We start from the raw sequence: 23,205 nt of genomic DNA on the forward strand, positions 1-23,205 counted from the left end.
ACCGGGGCGTCGCGAGGAGCGTTGGTAACCGCTTCGACCCTGGAGCCACCAGAGGGTGAGTATATAACTATTTTTTTTTTTTATCATTTTTAACATTAGATCTTTTTACTATTCATGCTGCATAGGCAGCATGAATAGTAAAAAGTTGGTCACACAGGGTTAATAGCAGCGTTAACCGAGTACGTTACACCGCGGTCAACGCTGTCATTAACCCTGTGTTAGCGCTGACCGGAGGGGAGTATGCGGGCGCCGGGCACTGACTGCGGTGAGTATAGAGCGGCCATTTTCTTCCGGACTGTGCCCGTCGCTGATTGGTCGTGGCTGTTTTGCCGCGACCAATCAGCGACTTGGATTTCCCTGACACAGAGGCCACGACCAATGAATATCCGTGACAGACAGACAGACGGAAGTGACCCTTAGACAATTATATAGTAGATATATAATGATGGAAATATATATATCTATTATCTATATATATATAGAAGTTGGATGCAGCATCAGTAACAGGGGGAGCGCACCAAATCCTCCAATATATCAAAAAAATAGAGGCAGCACTCCATATGTACACACACACACTATATGGATATGTTTTATATATATATATATATATATATATATATATATATATATATATATATATATATATATATATATATATATATATATCTATACTAGATTGTTGCCCGATTCTAACGCATCGGGTATTCTAGAATATGCATATCCCCGTAGTATATGGACATTGATGATTCCAGAATTCGCGGCAGACTGTGCCCGTTGCTGATTGGTCGAGGCAACCTTTATGACATCATCATCGCCATGGCAACCATTATGACATCTACGTCGATACTGTGCCCGTTGCTGATTGGTCGAGGTGAATTCGCTGCAGACTGTGCCCGTCGCTGATTGGTCGAGGTGAATTCGCGGCACTGTGCCCGTCGCTGATTGGTCAATGCAACCTTTATGACATCATCGTCGCCATGCTGTGCCCGTCTCTGATTGGTCGAGGCCGCCAGGCGGGATTTCCAGGACAGACAGACAGACAGAAAAACCCTTAGACAATTATATATATAGATAATAAAGTATGTGTTTATCTGTACAGTGTATATATGCATGTGTGTATAAACAGGCATGTATATCTCGAAGGCAAATACATATCACTACACACAGAGCATATTAACCACCCCAATAAAAAAACTAACATTTGTTTATAAGTATTATGCGGCCATAACGTTACATTCGGCCCACTGTTACCATAGCAACAGGCACCATTTTGGAACTGGGCAACGCTTTTACCTGTGCTGATAACCGGAATCGGAAGTGTGGAACGACCCGGAAGTTGCTTCAACGGACACCGGAGAGTGAAAACAGTGGGTGACACAAATCCCATGTGAGTTGCTTTGCTGTGTGTGGTGCCGGCGCTGCTCCCGTAGCTGTCGGACATTGTGTTATCAGTGATTTCTTCTCTCTGGCGCTGATTAGTGGTGTAACCATACGATGGAGACTCGCTGGGAGGGAGAGTGGATTGCTTGTCCCTGGCAGCCAATCATATTTTATTTTACGTCTTCCCAGTCGAGGTTTGGCGATGTAAACTGGCACCTGATTGGCTGGTAGCCGCTTCTTGTCTCTATGTATGTGTTAGTACATGTGCTGGGACTTTTAGTTCACCAGTAGATTTAGTAAACAAACGTTCCTACTTAGGACCCTTTTGCAGCCACATGGACACCTATGGAGCTATTGGAGGAGTAGATAGTACCTTGTTACGTCTGTCGGCGTCGCTCTGTGTTATGTTATGTTGTGATGTTATGGCAGTACAGCGCTGCACATGATCGCATTATTACTGAGGCCAGTGATTGGCTGCAGCGGTATTGTGGGTTTTCGCTGCTGCAGTGATGTGTGCGGTGGGGTTATTACACGAGTAATGAGGGTTTTTCTCAATCTATTTTTTATGTTTTTGCCTAAATTGATTATTTTTTCAGGCAGTAATAAAGAGGGGTCCATCTGGCAGCCTGACTGCTGATTCCTGCTGCCTGAACCAGGGGCTGCACCCATCAGACCCCCGGCTCTGTCATATCAGCCGGGTACGTCTTACCCTGAAATACAGCGGCGTTTCAGAGTAGTCGTACAGGTGACATGCCGCTGTCTAGCCCACGAGGCCAGTCCCTGGCGGCTTCCCAGGACTATAAGCCTGGCGGAGTGGGCTCCTGGACTAGTTACCCCTGCGGCCTGTTATACTCCAGCTTTTACCTGTATGTTCTCTGTGAACCAATGTCTGAAGTAAGGCTATGTTCACACTGTGCCCGCTGTCAAGTGCATACACTCAGTTGTAGTATACATCTGGAAGAGCTGGCAACGTATAGTGTGCGCCTAACCTAAAGCATACCCAAATGAAACGATGGAGCAAGTGTCTGATACATGCTGCCTGGTTCCCATTAAGGCTTTATTCATACGTTGTTGCAGCACGGTGGCGCAGTGGTTAGCCACGAGGTGGATCCTCTGCAGTAGACCGGAAGAGGCGGTCATCACCCGTCTCAGGCCGACATAATCTGACAGTTTCCCTAAGGTGAGATGGAAGGCCAGATTTGTCCCATCATGTTATCAAGATTTCAGTTAGACATTAGTGATTTTTCTCGTTTTTGTGAAATAAACGGCCCGCTTTTCATCAGTTCTCTGGATCTGAATGTCATAAGTACCTGGTCCCTGTGACAGTTATCATCAGTAATTTTCTTTTATTCCCCCCAAAAAATGACAAACATCCGTGCACCGTCCACGATATTCGCGCACAGTAGAAGAATTTGGAAAGGAGAAAACGAAGGTCTCGAAGTAGCGGCTCACTTATGAATATATCTGTAATCAGTGACATACCTTGTCTGCTGATATCTTCTGCATACACGGTGTACCTATATCTATTGAGGGCAGTGTAGGGGGTCCTAGGGATAGCCGCCGAGGAGCGGGGGCGCCATTGTCGCATTATAAGGGTGCAGGCAAGTGCTCAGGGAAGGGTATGAAATAGGGTGAATCCAGGAGTATCTTCACCATCTTCGCATTTTAGCATTGTCAAGTGTGTGTCTTCAATATTGTATGTCTTATTTACAATTTATTAATAAAGGTTAATGTTTTTAATTAGCGGTTGTCATATGTGAGCCACATGATATTCACCGACCCATAAACTTACATGGGTGAATTTTGATCAGTGACAGATGAAAACTGACTTTTCTCCTTAATAGTAATGAACGAACAGTCGTCAGAAGCCAAACAGATAGCAAAACTGGAAATATCTATCTATTTCATCTTTTTTTTTTTTTTTTGTGGACTCGCAGTCCACAAAACAACATGGATATGTGAAAACGTGGAGTGAACATGTACATAAATAATGTACATCTGAATATCTCTACCAAGAAAAAAAAATTCTTTTGGCATCAAAATACTGTCATGAAAGTGTCTCCACCGCAGAACGCCTTAGGTTAAAGGGGCTACCCAGGACTATTTAATTTTTTTTACTATGAGCCTAAGACCTAACATACAGGTGGCTGCGAACTACCTGCCTGTTCGGTCCGGTGCCAATCTCTGCCGGCAGAGAGCAGTCACAGACCAATACTGTCGGCGATTCAGCGGCTTCTGCTGACGTCACATCGACAGGACAGCGGCTTCTCTTCTACTCTGTTGACAGCGTAAATGCTGATTGACAGCTGGCTGTCTGCAGTTATCAATCAGCATGACGACAGCAGTCACGCCCCATTGACAGAGCAGCCCAAAAGAGGAAGAGCTGCTCTGTTGACGTGAAGCAGCTGAACCACCGGCAGGTTATAATGTAAAAAAAAAAATAGACCTGGATTAGCCCATTAAATGACCAATGAGCCTCCATTTCCGTTGCCATCTCCAGACTGAACTCCTCCATTGTGTTTCTTTGCAGGCTGCATTGATGGAGCCGGAGCTGTCAGACCGCTATGACCACGCACTGCTGGGGATCCTACAGCACGTGGGAAACATCCAGGACTTTTTAAATGTTTACTTTGGATTCTTGTACCGGAAGACAGACTTTTACCGACTGCTTTTAAGCCCCCAGGATCGCATGGGATTCCCCCCAGGTACTGCCCAAAACATGGTGCTGCAGGTGAGTAGCTGGTCCTTACAGTGTGCGGTGTCCCATACGTAATCTTTCCAGCTCTGGTAAATGATGGTTATCCTCCATCAGGCGTTCAAAACCTACGAGCGACTGGCCATGCAGGACCACGAGCAGAGGGTGCAGAGTTTGCAAGAAAAGTTAAGAAAAAAGGAGGAACGGTTGTCAGAGAACAGCAATGCCCCGTTGTCAGAGAACAGCAATGCCCCAGGAGCAGCGGAAGAAGTGGTCGTAGAAGCATCAGCAGAAGCCGTTCCGGTAAATCCAGACGTGCCTATTGCACCGGATCCACAAGAGATCGCCGAGGCCAGCGGAAATAACACCGAGGACTCTGCTTCTGAACCCCAGTAAAGTACCACAATATATCATAGTATTCCATGTTGGATATATTCTTCTTTTCTGTATGTAGAAGACTAAGAAAAGTGAACGGGAGATACATTTATCCCCACTAGTTTAGTCTTCAGTACTTGCTGTGTGGGCCTTAGAGGGATTATCCAGCACCTCTCCCTTCCAAATAGGAGGTGGAGGGCATGATGATGATGGCCCCTGCCAGTTCATCAGCGAGTACTGTGCACGCCTGGTGGGTATTGTGCCCCCGTCCTATTAATTAGAATACCTGCTGTTTTTTTGTTTTTTTAAGTGTGTAAAAATTATCCCTGGCAACATGCTTCTCTAGGTCAGTAGGTGTTTTTTTATTTTTTTATTTCTTTTCTTTTTTTAGTTTATTAAAAAAGGGGAAAAAAGTTTTGTGTTGTTCACAAATTTTTTTTTTTGTCAATGGACCTTTGTGAGGTCTTGTGATTTTGTGGTGAGCTAACGTCTTTACTGATGCCATTTTGACATAAATGCGCAGTTTTTATTGGGGGATGTAGGTGTGGCAACTAAAAACTATAATTTTGACATTTTTATTTTTTAGTGTTTACCTTTTATGGGTTAAATCTTTTTTTTTTTTTTAGTTTGAAAGATGCTACTTTTACAGATGATACCAAATGTATTCTTTATTTTTAAAGGGGAAAAGGTGGGTAGACTTCAATTTTTATTTATATTTCTAAAAACATTTTTACAGGTTTTTTTTTTTTTTTTATAGTTCTCCTAAGGGACTTGCAGTCCTTTTGATCGATTGTTCTGTATGCTGCGATACCACATTGTTGTAATATATAGGTAAATGATGGTGTCCTGTGTAGCTTGGCCTGTGGCTGGCTTCTCAGGAGTGCCAACATGGCACTCATTGGGACCTCAGTGGGTGCCCGGCTGTTATAATAACCCATGTGCACGCCACAATACCTGCACAGGGGTGGGGACGGCGATGGGCTAACTAAGGGAGAAAAGTAAGTCAGTGATAGAACAGTTTTCATCTGCTATTTGTGGAGCGGGCACAGAAGCTGAGCCTGTGCTATATACTGGCACCTGGCATGAGACGTATATGTACAGCGGATGTATGGAAGGGGCTAAAGTGCAGGTAATATTTGGTGAACAGACATGTATATATGCTTATAGCAAATTTGATGCAGGTTACAGTAGGAGCAAAGTGATGTGATTGAGAATCTCATCCACAATCTGTCAATATTTTTTGCAAAATTTCACAGTGGATTTCACTTTTTAAATTACCTTGGGTAAAATCCACAGCAAATCGACATCTTCTTGAAAATGGGTTGTCCAGCACCTAAAGTTTCTTATTTATATACCTATCTTTACACCCTAACCATTTTTGTAATTATCTTTATTACAAAGTACCCCACACATCTCCTTCTCTAGCTAATTCCTCATTGTTTTTTTTTAATATACTTCCTGTGACTTTTTGTTTGAGAGGAGTCTCAAACAGGTCTCAAACAGGACTTCACAGGAGGCTGGGGCTGCACTCGCCTCCCTTAAGTGTCTATAGCCCCTCCTTGAACAGGATGTTATAGGAGGCTGTGGCTCCAGTTACTTCCCAGCTCCGTCTGTGGCCCCACCTGGAACAGGACGTCTTTAGATGGAAGCCGACACTGTGCTTAAATCTCCACCGCATCATTTCTGAAATATAACGAAACGTCATCAGTGGGCCGAGTTAGAAACAATGAGTGACATCAGCTCCACCCTACAGCTTCTAACACCGTCCTCAAACTAATCATTATCAAGGGGCGGAGATAGAAGCAGTAAGTGATGCTAGTGCAGCCCCCTGATGATGATTTGTTTGAGTGTGGTGTTAGTTCCTGTAGGGTGGAGCTGATGTTACTGACTGCTTCTATCTCCTCATCTTGACGGTGTCTAGTTTCACAGAAGCTAAGGTGGCAGGGGAGATAGAAGCAGAGTGCCGGTGCTGCACTCGCCTTTCCCACAGTGTCTTATCACCCAGGATCCAGGACATCTTCAGAGGGGACGCTTATCCAAGAAACTAGTGAGTATCTGCAGCGCTGCCCCTTGATGACGTCCTTTTCCAGGACAGGCGATAGACTCCACGAGGAGTGAGTGCAGCCCCAGCCTCCTGTGATGTCCTGTGTGAGTCTCCTCTTAAATGAAACGTCACAGGAATTACAGTAAAAAGACACGTTTAGGGATTAGCCCGTTGGGAGAAGTGTAAGGTATTGTGTAAAAAAGAAAATTACAAAAGTACTTCGGGTGTAAGAATAGATATTTATAAAAGACATTTTATGTGCCGCACCACCCTTTTTCTCATGGGGGTATTTCTAAAGTGATTGTGTTAACCATATAACCTGTCTACAATTTATTTTTATTATTTCATACAGTGGTAAATTTTATGCCCCTGTATTGCTGCACAATAATTTTTCTACTTAGTGATGACCACTAATGACAGAATGTCCCCAAACATGATGTAGGCTGCCTCTGCCTTTGGTTTGGCTATTATTCATGTTTTAGAGGTGATGTCCACAGGATAGGTCATCAGTATCCGATCAGTGGGGTCAGACACCAGACGCCCCATAATCAACTGTTTACATCTCCAGCAGCAAATGGATGTATGCAGCGTGCAGTGCTGGAACAGCACGGCTCCGTACACAGTGTAATGGCTGCGCTCAGGTGCTACTGCTCACCTCTTATTTAAGTGAATGGCAGCTGAGCTGTGGTTCCCAAGAATGGCCATTGCACAGGGTACGGAACTGTGCTAATCCAGCTGTGTGCAAAGAAGTGATCGGTAAGGTCCCGGGTGTTGGACGCCACCAATCTGATACCGATCACCGATCCTAAGCATCAGTTTCCAATTAGTGCACAAACCGCTTAATGACCAGAGGTGTTTTTGGTTTTTGCATTTAAATTTTTTGCTCCCCTTCTTCCCAGAGCCATAACTTTTTATTTTTTGGTCAAAATGGTGAAAAAAAAATCCAAACTTTGTTAAAAAAGAAAATGGCCCCGTTTTCCGATATCAGTAGCCTCTCCATTTTTTCGTGATCTGGGGTTGGGTGAGGGCTTATGTTTTGCGCGCTCAGCTGACATTTTTAATGATACCATTTTATGGCAGATACGATCTTTTGATCGCCTGTTATTGCATTTTAACCCCTTCCCGACCTGTGACACAGCGTATGCGTCATGAAAGTCGGTGCCAATCCGACCTGTGACGCATATGCTGTGTCACAGAAAGATCGCGTCCCTGCAGATCGGGTGAAAGGGTTAACTCCCATTTCACCCGATCTGCAGGGACAGGGGGAGTGGTAGTTTAGCCCAAGGGGGGTGGCTACACCCCCCCGCTTCACCCCCTCGTGGCTACGATCGCTCTGATTGGCTGTTGAAAGTGAAACTGCCAATCAGAGCGATTTGTAATATTTCACCTAAAAAAATGGTGAAATATTACAATCCAGCCATGGCCGATGCTGCAATATCATCGGCCATGGCTGGAAATACTAATGTGCCCCCACCCCACCCCTCCGATCGCCCCCCCAGCCCCCCGATCTGTGGCCCGCTCCCCTCCGTCCTGTGCTCCGCTCCCCCGTCCTCCTGTCCGCTCCCCCCGTGCTCCAATCACACCCCCCCGTGCTCCAATCAAACCCCCCCGCACTCTGATCCCCCCCTGTGCTCCGAACCACCCCCCCTGCACACCGATCCACCCCCCCTGCACACCGATCCACCCGCCCGCACACCGATCACTCTCCCCCATGCTCCGATCCCTCCCCCCCCGTGCTCCGACGCCCCCCCGTGCCCTGATCTCCCCCCCCTGTGCCCTGATCTCCCCCCCTTATACTTACCGATCCTGGCGGGGTCCGTCAGTCTTCTTCCCCGAGCGCCGCCATGTTCCAAAATGGCGGGCGCATGCGCAGTGCGCCCGCCGAATCTGCCGGCCGGCAGATTCGTTCCAATGTGAATTTTGATCACTGTGATATAATCTATCACAGTGGTCAAAATAAAAAAACAGTAAATGACCCCCCCCATTTGTCCCCCATAGATAGGGACAATAATAAAATAAAGAATTTTTTTTTTTTTTCACTAAGGTTGGAGTTAGGGGTAGGGGTAGGGTTAGGGGTAGGGTTAGGGTTAGGGTTTCGGTATGTGCACACGTATTCTGGTCCTCTGCGGATTTTTCCGCAGCGGATTTGATAAATCCGCAGTGCTAAACCGCTGCGGATTTATGGCAGATTTACCGCGGTTTTTCTGCGCATTTCACTGCGGTTTTACAACTGCGATTTTCTATTGGAGCAGTTGTAAAACCGCTGTGGAATCCGCAGAAAGAAGTGACATGCTGCGGAATGTAAACCGCTGCGTTTCCGTGCAGTTTTTCCGCAGCATGTGTACAGCGATTTTTGTTTCCCATAGGTTTACATTGAAATGTAAACTCATGGGAAACTGCTGCGGATCCGCAGCGTTTTCCGAAGCGTGTGCACATACCTTTAGAATTAGGCTATGTGCACACGGTGCGGATTTGGCTGCGGATCCGCTGCGGATCCGCAGCAGTGTTCCATCAGGTTTACAGTACCATGTAAACCTATGGAAAACCAAATCCGCTGTGCCCATGGTGCGGAAAATACCGCACGGAAACGCTGCGTTGTATTTTCCGCAGCATGTCAATTCTTTGTGCGGATTCCGCAGCGTTTTACACCTATTCCTCAATAGGAATCCGCAGGTGAAATCCGCAGTAAATCCGCAGGTAAAACGCAGTGCCTTTTACCCGCGGATTTTTCAAAAATGGTGCGGAAAAATCTCACACGAATCCGCAACGTGGGTACATAGCCTTAGGGTTAGGGTTGGGTTGGAATTAGGGTTGTGGTTAGGGTTAGGGGTGTGTTGGGGTTAGGGTTGTGGTTAGGGGTGTGTTGCGGTTAGGGTTGTGGTTAGGGTTACGGCTACAGTTGGGATAAGGTTTAGGGGTGTGTTGGCGTTAGAATTGAGGGGTTTCCACTGTTTAGGCACATCAGGGGGTCTCCAAACGCAACATGGCGCCACCATTGATTCCAGCCAATCTTTTATTCAAAAAGTCAAATGGTGCTCCTTCCCTTCCGAGCCCCGACGTGTGCCCAAACAGTGGTTTACCCCCACATATGGGGTATCAGTGTACTCAGGACAAACTGGGCAACAATTACTGGGGTCCAATTTCTCCTGTTACCCTTGAGAAAATAAAAAATTGCTTGCTAAAACATCATTATTGAGGAAAGTAAAATGATTTTTTATTTTCACGGCTCTGCGTTGTAAACGTCTGTGAAGCACTTGGGGGTTCAAAGTGCTCACCACATATCTAGATAAGTTCCTTGGGGGGTCTAGTTTCCAAAATGGGGTCACTTGTGGGGGGTTTCTACTGTTTAGGCACACCAGGGGCTCTGCAAACGCAACGTGACGCCCGCAGACCATTCCATCAAAGTCTGCATTTCAAAACGTCACTACTTGACTTCCGAGCCCCGACATGTGCCCAAACAGTGGTTTACCCCCACATATGGGGTATCAGCGTACTCAGGAGAAACTGGACAACAACTTTTGGGGTCCAATTTCTCCTGTAACCCTTGGGAAAATAAAAAATTCTGGGCTAAAAAATTATTTTTGAGGAAAGAAAACGTATTTATTATTTTCACTGCTCTGTGTTATAAACTTCTGTGAAGCACTTGGGGGTTCAAAGTGCTCACCTCACATCTAGATAAGTTCCTTTCGGGGTCTAGTTTCTAAAATGGGGTCACTTGTGGGGGGTTTCTACTGTTTAGCCACATCAGGGGCTCTGCAAACGCAACGTAACGCCCGCAGAGCATTCCATCAAAGTCTGCATTTCAAAATGTCACTACTTGACTTCCGAGCCCCGACATGTGCCCAAACTGTGGTTTACCCCCACATATGGGGTATCAGCGTACTCAGGAGAAACTGTACAACAACTTTTGGGGTCAAATTTCTCCTGTTACCCTTGGGAAAATAATAAATTGCAGGCTAAAAAATCATTTTAGAGAAAATAAAATTTTTATTTTATTTTCATGGCTCTGCGTTATAAACTTCTGTGAAGCACTTGGAAGTTCAAAGTCCTCACCACACATCTAGATTAGTTCCTTTGGGGGTCTAGTTTCCAAAATGGGGTCATATGTGGGGGATCTCCAATGTTTAGGCACACAGGGGCTCTCCAAACGTGACATGGTGTCCGCTAATGATTGGAGCTAATTTTCCATTTAAAAAGCCAATTGGCGTGCCTTCCCTTCCGAGCCCTGCCGTGCGCCCAAACAGTGGTTTACCCCCACATATGGGGTATCAGCGTACTCAGGACAAACTGGACAACAACATTTGCGGTCCAATTTCTCCTATTACCCTTGGCAAAATAGGAAATTCCAGGCTAAAAATCATTTTTGAGGAAAGAAAAATTATTTTTTATTTTCATGGCTCTGCATTATAAACTTCTGTGAAGCACCTGGGGGTTTAAAGTGCTCAATATGCATCTAGATAAGTTCCTTGGGGGGTCTAGTTTCCAAAATGGGGTCATTTGTGGGAGAGCTCCAATGTTTAGGCACACGGGGGCTCTCCAAACACGACATGGTGTCCGCTAACGATGGAGATAATTTTTCATTCAAAAAGTCAAATGGCGCTCCTTCCCTTCCGAACCTTACCATGTGCCCAAACAGTGGTTTACCCCCACATGTGAGGTATCGGTGTACTCATGAGAAATTGCCCAACAAATTTTAGGATCCATTTTATCCTGTTGCCCATGTGAAAATGAAAAAAATTGAGGCTAAAAGAATTTTTTTGTGAAAAAAAATTACTTTTTCATTTTTACGGATCAATTTGTGAAGCCCCCGGGGGTTCAAAGTTCTCACTATGCATCTAGATAAGTTCCTTGGGGCGTCTAGTTTCCAAAATGGGGTCACGTGTGGGGGAACTCCAATTTTTAGGCACACGGGGGCTCTCCAAACGTGACATGGTGTCCGCTAAAGAGTGGAGCCAATTTTTCATTCAAAAAGTCAAATGGCGCTCCTTCCCTTCCAAGCCCTGCCGTGCGCCCAAACAGTGGTTTACCCCCACATATGAGGTATCAGCGTACTCAGGACAAATTGGACAACAACTTTCGTGGTTCAGTTTCTCCTTTTACCATTGGGAAAATAAAAAAAATGTTGCTAAAAGATAATTTTTGTGACTAAAAAGTTAAATGTTCATTTTTTCCTTCCATGTTGCTTCTGCTGCTGTGAAGCACCTGAAGGGTTAATAAACTTCTTGAATGTGGTTTTGTGCACCTTGAGGGGTGCAGTTTTTAGAATGGTGTCACTTTTGGGTATTTTCATCCATATAGACCCCTCAAACTGACTTCAAATGTGAGGTGGTCCCTAAAAAAAATGGTTTTGTAAATTTCGTTGTAAAAATGAGAAATCGCTGGTCAAATTTTAACTCTTATAACTTCCTAGCAAAAAAAAATGTTGTTTCCAAAATTGTGCTGGTGTAAAGTAGACATGTGGGAAATGTTATTTATTAACTATTTTGTGTCACATAACTCTCTGGTTTAACAGAATAAAAATTCAAAATGTGAAAATTGCGAAATTTTCAAAATTTTCGCCAAATTTCCGTTTTTATCACAAATAAACGCAGAATTTATTGACCTAAATTTACCACTAACATGAAGCCCAATATGTCACGAAAAAACAATCTCAGAACCGCTAGGATCCGTTGAAGCGTTCCTGAGTTATTACCTCATAAAGGGACACTGGTCAGAATTGCAAAAAACGGCCAGGTCATTAAGGTCAAAATAGGCTGGGTCATGAAGGGGTTAATCAATGTCACGGCGACAAAAAAAATGTAACTCTGGCGTTTTGACTTTTTTTTTCTCGCTACGCCGTTTAGCGATCAGGTAAAACCTTTTTTTTTTATTGATCGGGCGATTTTGAATGCTGCGATGCCAAATATGTGTGTGTTTGATATTTTCTAATTGTTTTTGTTTTTTGAATGGGGCGAAAGGGGCGTGATTCGAATATATATATATATATATATATATATATATATATATATATATATATATATATATATATATATATATATATATATATATATATATATATATATATATATATATATATATATATATATTAACAATTTTTTTTTTTTTTTTACTTTTGGCATGCTTCAATAGTCTCCATGGGAGACTAGAGGCTTCCACAACCTGATCGGCTTTGCTACATAGAGGCGAAGATCAGATCACCTGTATGTAGCAGAATTACTCACTTGCTATGAGCGCCGACCATTGGGCAGTGCTCATAGCAATCCAGATATGTCAGCAGGAGACCTCTGGTTGTCATGCCAACCAATCTGTGACCCCCGATCATGTGACAGGGATCCCCGATGGGCGTATTTCCGGCGCGATTGCTGGAAGCGCATGTTAAATGCCACTGTCAGAGTTTGACAGTGGCACTTAATGGGTTAACAGCCTCGGGTGGATCGCGATGCCACCCCCGGCTGCTCCGGGCACATGTCAGCTGTTCAAAGTTCAGTAACAAAGTTGAAATTTGCTGAAGCACAGATAGAAAATGTTCTGATCAGATTCGCCACAAAACTATATTTCTTTTAATATGTGCATCCCTGCTGACTTCCCTCTCATGTAGCACCAGAGTTTTCCTTCAATTCCCGATTACAGACAGTAAGGCTTTATTTGGGATCCACATTAGGAGCTGTGTCCTAATATAAGGTCATAATCAGAATTGCTGCTTTTGCAAGAGGGAGAAGTTACTGCTGCAAGGAGAATTGATGGATATAGTGTGGGGAAAATAAGTGTTTGATACATTGCAGATTTTGCAAATCTTCCCACCTACAAAAAATGGAGAGGCCTGTAGTTTTTATTGTAGGTACAGTCCTGGCCAAAAGTATTGACACCCCTGCAATTCTGTCAGATAATACTCATTTTCTTCCTGAAAATGATTGCAAACATAAATTATTGGTTATCTTCATTTAATTTGTCTTAAATGAAAAAACACAAAAAGAATTGTCCTAAAGCCAAATTGTATATAATTCCTTACCAAATCTAAAAAAGGGGGTGGACAAAAGTATTGGCACCGTTCGAAAAATCATGTGATGCTTCTCTAATTTGTGTAATTAACAGCACCTGTAACTTACCTGTGGCACCTAACAGGTGTTGGCAATAACTAAATCGCACTTGCAGCCAGTTGACATGGATTAAAGTTGACTCAACCTCTGTCCTGTGTCCTTTTGTGTACCACATTGAGCATGGAGAAAAGAAAGAAGACCCAAGAACTGTATGAGGACTTGAGAAACCAAATTGTGAGGAAGCATGAGCAATCTCAAGGCTACAAGTCCATCTCCAAAGACCTGAATGTTCCTGTGTCTACCGTGCGCAGTGTCGTCAAGAAGTTTAAAGCCCATGGCACTGTGGCTAACCTCCCTAGATGTGGACGGAAAAGAAAAATTGACAAGAGATTTCATCGCAAGATTGTACGGATGTTGGATAAAGAACCTCGACTAACATCCAAACAAGTTCAAGCTGCCCTGCAGTCCGAGGGTACTACAGTGTCAACCCGTACTATCCGTCGGCATCTGAATGAAAAGGGACTGTATGGTAGGAGACCGAGGAAGACCCAACTTCTTACCCCGAGACATAAAAAAGCCAGGCTGGAGTTTGCCAAAACTTACCTGAAAAACCCTAAAACGTTTTGGAAGAATGTTCTCTGGTCAGATGAGACAAAAGTAGAGCTTTTTGGGCAAAGGCATCAACATAGAGTTTACAGGAGAAAAAAGACGCATTCAAAGAAAAGAACATGGTCCCTACAGTCAAACATGGCGGAGGTTCCCTGATATTTTGGGGTTGCTTTGCTGCCTCTGGCACTGGACTGCTTGACCGTGTGCATGGCATTATGAAGTCTGAAGACTACCAACAAATTTTGCAGCATAATGTAGGGACCAGTGTGAGAAAGCTGGGTCTCCCTCAGAGGTCATGGGTCTTCCAGCAGGACAATGACCCAAAACACTTCAAAAAGCACTAGAAAATGGTTTGAGAGAAAGCACTGGAGACTTCTAAGGTGGCCAGCAATGAGTCCAGAGCTGAATCCCATAGAACACCTGTGGAGAGATCTAAAAATGGCAGTTTGGAGAAGGCACCCTTCAAATATCAGGGACCTGGAGCAGTTTGCCAAAGAAGAATGGTCTAAAATTCCAAGAGAGCATTGTAAGAAACTCATTGATGGTTACTGGAAGCGGTTGGTCGCAGTTATTTTGGATACAGGTTGTGCAACCAAGTATTAGGCTGAGGGTGCCAATACTTTTGTCTGGCCCATTTTTGGAGTTTTGTATGAAATGATCAATGTTTTGCTTCATTCTCTTTTGTGTTTTTTCATTTAAGACAAATTAAATGAAGATAATAATACCAAAGAATTTGTGTTTGCAATCATTTTCAGGAAGAAACTGAGTATTATCTGACAGAATTGCAGGGGTGTCAATACTTTTGACCATGACTGTACACTTCCCCTGTGAGAGACAGAATATAAAACAAAATACAGAAAATCACATTATATAATTTTTAAATAATTAGTTTGAATTTTATTCCATGAAATTAATATTTGATCACCTAGTAACCAGTAAGAATTCTGGCTCTGACAGACCTGTTAGTTTTTCTTTAACCCCTTCACCCCAAAGCCTGTTTTCACCTAAGTGACAGGGCCAATTTTTACAATTCTGACCATTGTCACTTTATGAGGTTATAACTCTGAAACGCTTCAACGGATCCTGGTGATTCTGACACTGTTTTCTCGTGACATATTGTACTTCATGATAGTGGTAAAACTTCTTCGATATGACTTGCATTTATTTGTGAAAAAAACAAAAATTTGTCGGAAATTATGAAAATGTAGCAATTTTCAAACTCTTAGTTTTTATGCCCTTAAATTAGAGAGTTATATCACATAATATAGTTAATAAACAACATTTCCCACATGTCTGCTTTACATCAGCACAATTTTGGAAACATAATTTTTTTTTGTTAGGGAGTTATAAGGGTTAAAAGTTGACCAGCGATTTCTCATTTTTGCAACAAAATTTGCAAAACCATTTTTTTACGGACCACCTCACACTTGAAGTGACTTTGAGGGGTCTATATGACAGAAAATGCCCAAAAGTGACACCATTCTAAAAACTGCACCCCTCAAGGTACTCAAAACCACATTCAAAAAGTTTATTAACCCTTCAGGTGCTTCACAGGAATTTTTTGAATGTTTAAAAAAATTGAACATTTAACTTTTTTTTCACAAAATTTTTACTTCAGGTCCAATTTGTTTCATTTTACCAAGGGTAACAGGAGAAATTGGACCACAAAAGTCGTTGTACAATTTGTCCTGAGTACGCCGATACCCCATATGTGGGGGTAAACCACTGTTTGGGCACATGGCAGAGCTCGGAAGGGAAGGAGCGCTATTTGACTTTTCAATGCAAGATTTGCTGGAATTGAGATCGGAGCCCATGTCACGATTGGAGAGCCCCTGATGTGCCTAAACAGTGGAAACCCCCACAGGTGACACCATTTTGGAAAGTAGACCCCCTAAGGAACTAATCTAGATGTGTGGTGAGCACTTTGAACCTCCAAGTGCTTCACAGAAGTTTATAATGTAGAGCCGTAAAAAAATTTTTTTTTATTAATTTTCACAAAAAATGATCTTTTTGCCCCAAATTTTTTATTTTCCCAAGGGTAAAAGGATAAATTGGACCCCAAAAGTTGTTGTGCAATTTGTCCTGAGTACGTCGATACTTCATATATGGGGATAAACCACTGTTTGAGCGCATGGCAGAGCTCGGAAGGGAAGGAGTGCCATTTGACTTTTCAATGCAAAATTGGCTGGAATTGAGATCGGACGCCATGTCGCATTTGGAGAGCCCCTGACGTGCCTTAACAGTGGAAACCCCCCACAAGTGACCCCATTTTGGAAAGAAGACCCCCTAAGGAACTTATCTAGATGTGTGGTGAGCACTTTTAACCCCCAATTGTTTCACTAAAGTTTAGAATGTAGCATTGTGAAAATTAAAAAATCATTTTTTCTTTCCACAAAATGATGTTTTAGCCCGCAATTTTTTTTCCCCAAGGGTAACAGGAGAAATTGGACCACAAATGTTATTGTCCAATTTGTCCTGAGTACGCTGATACCCCACATGTTGGGGGGAACCACCGTTTGAGTGCATGGCAGAGCTCGGAAGGGAAGGAGCACCGTTTGAAATGCAGACTTAGATGGAATGGACTGCAGGTGTCATGTTGCATTTGCAGAGCCCCTGATGTACCTAAACAGTAGAAACCCCCCACAAGTGACCCCATATTGGAAACTAGACCCCCCAAGGAACTTATCTAGATGTGTTGTGAGAGCTTTGAACCAACAAGTGTTTCACTACAGTTTATAACGCAGAGCCGTGAAAATAAAAAATATTTTTTTTTCCACGAAAATGATATTTTATCCCCTATGTTTTTATTTTCCCAAGGGTAACAGGACAAATTGGACCCTAAAAGTTGTTGTCCAACTTGTCCTGAGAACGCTGATACCCCATATGTTGGGGGGAACCACTGTTTGGGCACACAGGAGAACTCGGAAGGGAAGGAGCCCTGTTTTACTTTTTCAAAGCAGAATTGGCTGGAATTGAGATCGGACGCCATGTCGCGTTTGGAGAGCCCCTGATGTGCCGAAACAGTGGAAACCCCCCAATTATAACTGAAACCCTAACCCCAACCCTAACCCTAGCCCTAGCCCTAGCCCTAACCCTAGCCCTAGCCCTAACCCTAGCCCTAACCCTAGCCCTAATGGGAAAATGGAAATAAATACATTTTTTTACATTTTATTATTTTTCCCTAACTAAGGGGGTGATGAAGGGGGGTTTGATTTACTTTTATAGCGTTTTTTTGGCGGATTTTTATGATTGGCAGCTGTCACACACTAAAAGACGCTTTTTATTGCAAAAAATAGTTTTTGCATCACCACATTTTGAGAGCTATAATTTATCCATATTTTGGCCCACAGAGTCATATGAGGTCTTGTTTTTTGCGGGACGAGTTGACGTTTTTATTGGTAACATTTTCGGGCAGATGACATTTTTTGATCGCTTTTTATTCCGATTTTTGGGAGGCGGAATGAACAAAAACCAGCTATTCATGAATTTCTTTTGGGGGAGGCGTTTATACCGTTCCACGTGTGGTAAAATGGATAAAGCAGTTTTATTCTTCGGGTCAGTACGATTACAGCGATACCTCATTTATGTAATTTTTTTTATGTTTTGGCGCTTTTACACAATAAAAACTATTTTATATAAAAAAATAATTGTTTTTGCATCGCATTATTCTGAGAGCTATAACTTTTTTATTTTTCTGCTGATGATGCTGTATGGCGGCTTTTTTTTTGCGGGACAAGATGACGTTTTCAGCGGTACCATGGTTATTTATATCCGTCGTTTTGATCGCGTGTTATTCCACTTTTTGTTCGCCTGTATGATAATAAAGCGTTGTTTTTTTTTTTTTTTTTTGCGGTGTTCACTGAAGGGGTTAACTAGTGGGATAGTTTTATAGAGCGGGTCGTTACGGACGCGGCGATACCAAATATGTGTACATTTATTTTATTTTATTTTTTTTTACATAAATAAATGGATTTATTGGGAAATGTTTTTTTTTTTTTTATTTGGGGATTTTTTTTTATTTTTTTTTTTACACATTTTTTTTTTTTTTTTTTTTACTTTCTAACATTGTCCCAGGGTGGGACATCTCTGTATTAGATCAGATCGTTGATCTGACACTGTGCATAGCACACTGTCAGATCAACGATCTGACAGGCAGCTTACCTGGCTTTCCAGCGCCTGCTCTCAGCAGGCGCCGGCTAGCCAGGTCACTTCATGACCCGGAAGGAGTCCGGCGGCCATCTTGGATCCGGGGACTCCTTCCGGGTCACCGGAGCAACGCGATCTCATTGCGTTGCTCCGGTGGGAGAGCGCAGGGAGCCCCCGTCCCTGCGCGATCCCCCTCTATGCCGCTGTCACTACTGACAGCGGCATCAGAGGGGTTAAATGCCCGCGATCGGCGATAGCGCCGATCGTGGGCATTGCTGCGGGGTGTGTCAGCTGTCATATACAGCTGACACCCGCACCCGATCACCGCGGCGCTCAGCGCGAGACCGCGGTGATCGGTGCGCCGTACTAGTACTGCTGCTGGCACTAATGCAGTGCCGGCAGCGCAGTACTAGTACGGCGCGTGTCGCGAAGGGGTTAAGAAGCTTTCCTATTCATTATCTGTATTAATTACACCTGTTTGAGCGTGTTACCTGTATAAAAGATACCTGTCCACATACACAATCAATTACACTCCAACCTCTCCACCATGGCCAAGACCAAAGAGCTGACTAAGGAAAACAGGGACAAAATTGTAGACCTGCACAAGGCTGGGCTGTGTGACAGGACAATAGGCAAGCATCCTGGTGAGAAGGCAACAACTCTTGGCACAATTATTAGAAAATGGAAGAAACACAATATGACTGTCAGTCTTCCTCGTTCTGGGGCTCCATGCAGAATCTCGCCTCGTGGGGTAAGGATGATTCTGAGAAAGGTCAGCAATCAGCCCAGAACTACACGGGCAGGCCTGGTCAATGACCTGAAGAGAGCTGGGACCACAGTGTCAAACATTACCGTTAGTAACACACTACACCGTCATGGATTCCTTCTCTCACAGGTGAAGTGTACCAACAATAAAAAATTACAGACAGCTCCATTCTTTGTAGGAGGGAAAACTTTCAAAATAGTCGGTGTATCAAATACTTATTTTGCTCATTGTAGCTGTGATTCTACCATTAGGGAGTTGCATTTGTAATACCACTATCTAATACATATATACTATATATAACCCATGATTGGTATGGCTGTAACCACGATGTGGAAAAGCCAACGAGCTGAACGCAAGTATTAGCTGTTTAATGTGCAGTGATCTAGTGCTTTAATATATGGCAGACCAGAGTCCAGGGAGAAAGGGGAATTATTTTCTGACCATTCATTAGGGAAAAATAACTGTACTAGAAAGCAGAAAAATGGCCATCCAGATATCACATTAAAAAGATGTCCTAATATCAATATGTTCCAAGTCACCTCATAGCCGAGTACATTGTATTAATTGTTAAAGGGAACGAGTCATCTGAAAGTAATCTATTGAATAAAGGGGTTCTCCGGCCTTGGGGTCCAAATCTGGTCACTCTTATTTTTACTATTTTTATAGTACCATTGATTCCATAGCGTTGTGCGTGAGGAGGGGTTACCTACAATACCTACCCTTGCGGGCTTACAATCTACCGGATAATGGGGAATGAGGCAGTAGGTTCGGGGGGTGTTGGTGAGGCAGCATCTCTGGTAGTGGTGAGGCGGCAGCGGGGTCATTGCAGGCTGTAAGATTTCCTGGAAAGATGGGTTTTTAATTTCCGCATGAAAGTTCCGAATGTTGTGGATATAATCGGACGTGTAGGGGCACAGAATTTCAGAGGATGAAGGATACTCAGGAGAATTCTTGCAGATGATTGGGTGAGGAGCATATGAGTGTAAAGGAGAGTATGAGGTCTTGGAAGGACCAGAGCTTATGTGGTGGGAGATTAGTTCAGAAATATTTTGAGGGGGACAGATTAGGGACATCTTGTAGGTCAATATTAGTAGCTTGAAGTGGATATGTTGGGGAATTGAGAGCCAATGAAGGGATTTGCAGAGGGGAGAAGTGGAGGAGTAGCGAAGAGAGATTAGTTGGGCAGCAGAGGTAAAGGGGGTGTCCACTACTTGGATAATGTTGTCATACCCACTGCTTGGCCCTGATAAAATAAAAAGAATCTTGTACTCCCCTCCCGTGCCAGCATCGTTACAGCTGTGTCGGCACTCGCTCTCCCATGTGGTTGTTGTGACACCTGACCAAGGCGCCCTATCAGCGCCGATGTTACTGTCCCTGCCTTCTGTCGAAAAGGACATGAAGAGGAAGGCCAGGCAGCAGCTGATCTTGGACCTCCTTTTGATGTTCATTTCTTACAAAGGCGGAGACAGTGACGCAGGCGCTGATTGGGTGCCCGGGGTCACGTGTCATAATCGCATGTGATCCCCGGGACCATGAGGGAGACACCACTGGAACGGCATCAGCACGGGAGATGAGTATAAGCTTTATTTTATCAGGGCCAAGCATGGGGTATGATAAGGCGTTGTCCAAGTAGTGGACAACTTCTTTCATGACAGCCTAGAGAGGTGCAAGAGTGTTGGTAGGAAGGCACAGAGGAGGATATTGCAGTAGTTGAGGTGGGAGATGATGAGGGAATACACTAGTATTTTAGTAGGTTGAGGATTGAAAAAGGGACGGATTCTGGATATATTTTTGAGTTGAAGGTGGCAAGGGCTTTGATGTGTTATTTGAAGGCTAAGGCAGACTCAAGGGTTACTCCGAGGCAGCAGACTTCAGGTACAGAGGAACCAATAATGTAATTTATTGTGATAGATCAGGAAGGGAAGATACACAAGATGGAGGAAAGATGATGAGCTCAGTTTTGTCTACGTTGAGCTTTAGGAAGTGGGAGGAGAAGTAGGAGGATATGGCTGATAGACAGAGAGGCAGATCTGTGTGTCAACAGCATATAGATGGTACTGGAAGCCGTAGGACTTTTTGAGTTGTCTCAGGCCAAAGGTATGGATGGAGAAGAGTAAGGGTCCCAAGACAGAGCCTTGAGAGACTCCTGACAGAGAGAGGATGGGATGAAGAGTTAATATGGGAGCTGGAGACACTAAGGGTACCGTCACACTAAGCAACGCTGCAGCGATACCGACAACGATGTCGATCGCTGCAGCGTCGCTGTTTGGTCGCTGGAGAGCTGTCACACAGACAGCTCTCCAGTGACCAACGATGCCGAGGTCCCCGGTAACCAGGGTAAACATCGGGTTACTAAGCGCAGGGCCGCGCTTAGTAACCCGGTGTTTACCCTGGTTACCAGCGTAAACGTTAAAAAAAACAAACACTACATACTTACCTTCAGCTGTCTGTCCTCCGGCGCTCTGCTTTCCTCTGCACTGTCAGCGCCGGTCAGCCGGAAAGCAGATCGGTGACGTCACCGCTGTGCTTTCTTTATCGCCTCTCATTGGGGGACACAGGAACCATGGGTGTATGCTGCTGCCACTAGGAGGCTGACACTATGCAAATAAAAAAGTTAGCTCCTCCTCTGCAGTGTACACCCCACCGACTGGCATTATACTCCTCAGTTTAGCTTAGTGTCAGTAGGAGGTGGACACGGGTCTTTCATTAGACCCTTATCTACCTCTATGTGCGTCGCTTCCTTTACAGGTTTCCCGGAGGGATACAGGGTGAACAGTCACACCTGTAGTCCCACAAGGCGGACTATGAGTACGGTGTGTACTGCCACCCCGTATCCTCATAGATCCCTCTCCAGGACCAAGAGCCTAGCACACAAGCGTGCTCAGAAGTCCGGTCCTGGCTCCGTCACCCACCCACTCGCCCACCAGAGCCTGTCGGTTGAGGAGACGAGGACGTCCATCAGCTCCCTGGACGTCTCAACCCTTTTTCAAGGTTAGTACGCGTGGAATTTTTAGGTGAGTATATTCTCCCTTCCCCTCCCATCCCAGACCTTTGATAGGGTTCTTGTTAGGGGCTCCCTGGCGACTCGCTTACCCGGTCATCGCCTGTCTTTCGGTGGCGCGGCTGGTATTTCCACATTTCTTCCCCTTTTCTGCAGGGGCCTTCTGCTCTCCAGCGCGGGGCCCCCCTTTTAGGCCACCGCGCTCTTTTCCCCTGTGGCCAGCATTTCTTCCACGACAGCTCTATGGCTGCCGTACGCTCCTTCCGCGGCGCATTACCGGCGCTGCGGTTTTTACTCTGGGCACATCCTTTGCGCGGCAGCCCTGCAGGCGGTCGCGCCGCTTCTCGCATGGCGGGCGGGCTTGCGGCGCATTGCTCTGGCGCCGCAGGAGGTGGTTATCTGCGGCACCCTTCTGTGACCTGCAGGCTGTCGCGCCGCTTCTCCCTGCGGCGCATTGCTCTGGCGCCGCGGGAGGGTGTTGTCTGCGGCGCCCTTCAGCGGCGCCAGCCTCCCTCACGCTGCATTGTTTCCGGCGCTCTATTTCGGCGCCGCGGCCTTTTTTTTTTCTCGGCCGCCGGTCCCTAATTTAGGCCCCGGCTTCGGCCGGGGCCTACTTCCGGTTGTCGGCTTTCTCCATTTCCGCTTCTGCGGGCGGGCTTTTTCCCGCCCAACATACTGCGCCCTGCCCACCGGCGCCTCTACGTCTGGCTCCGCCCCCCTTCCTCGTGGGACTCTCAGCTGGTGTGCGCCGCTTCACACAGCAAGCAGCCCTCGCAGCACCTCACGCAGCGCGCCACGCTCCTTCGCCCGCATCTTCTGTGGGCTCAGCATCGCAAGAATACAGCAACAAGTGGGACATCTTCCAGGACCGGGTCCGTGAGTAGCTGCACTGCAGACTGACACCCTTCTCTGCCCCACTGTCCCCTAACCCACTGGCATCTTCAGGGATCTCTCAAAATGTCTTCTAAAGGGGGCCGCTCTCGCCCCCCTACCTCTTCATCTTCTGCCTTAGTCACGTACTTTGCATGTTCGTCCTGTAACAGCAAACTTCCCTCAGGTCAGTCCTCTCCGCTGTGTCAGTCCTGCAGCAACCCGATTGTTCCCACCGCCCAGGATCCCCCGACTGTTCCGCCCGAGAGTGATCCCCCCATC

General features: G+C 45.0%; 1 protein-coding gene across 1 annotated transcript in view; it reads left to right on the top strand.

Annotated features, from left to right (window-relative positions):
• Positions 1-1,305: 1,305 nt before the first annotated feature.
• NUDCD3 (NudC domain containing 3) overlaps positions 1,306-23,205 on the top strand; it is a 39,538-nt gene continuing 17,638 nt past the window's right edge. The window contains exons 1-3 of the mRNA XM_069766718.1: positions 1,306-1,387; positions 3,911-4,111; positions 4,193-4,467. Coding sequence (XP_069622819.1) covers positions 3,920-4,111; positions 4,193-4,467 — 467 coding nt within the window. The 5' untranslated portion in view covers positions 1,306-1,387; positions 3,911-3,919. The remainder of the gene's footprint in view (positions 1,388-3,910; positions 4,112-4,192; positions 4,468-23,205) is intronic.

The sequence above is a fragment of the Ranitomeya imitator genome, chromosome 4 (genome assembly GCF_032444005.1).
Source record: "Ranitomeya imitator isolate aRanImi1 chromosome 4, aRanImi1.pri, whole genome shotgun sequence".
NCBI classification, from domain to species: Eukaryota; Metazoa; Chordata; class Amphibia; order Anura; family Dendrobatidae; genus Ranitomeya; species Ranitomeya imitator.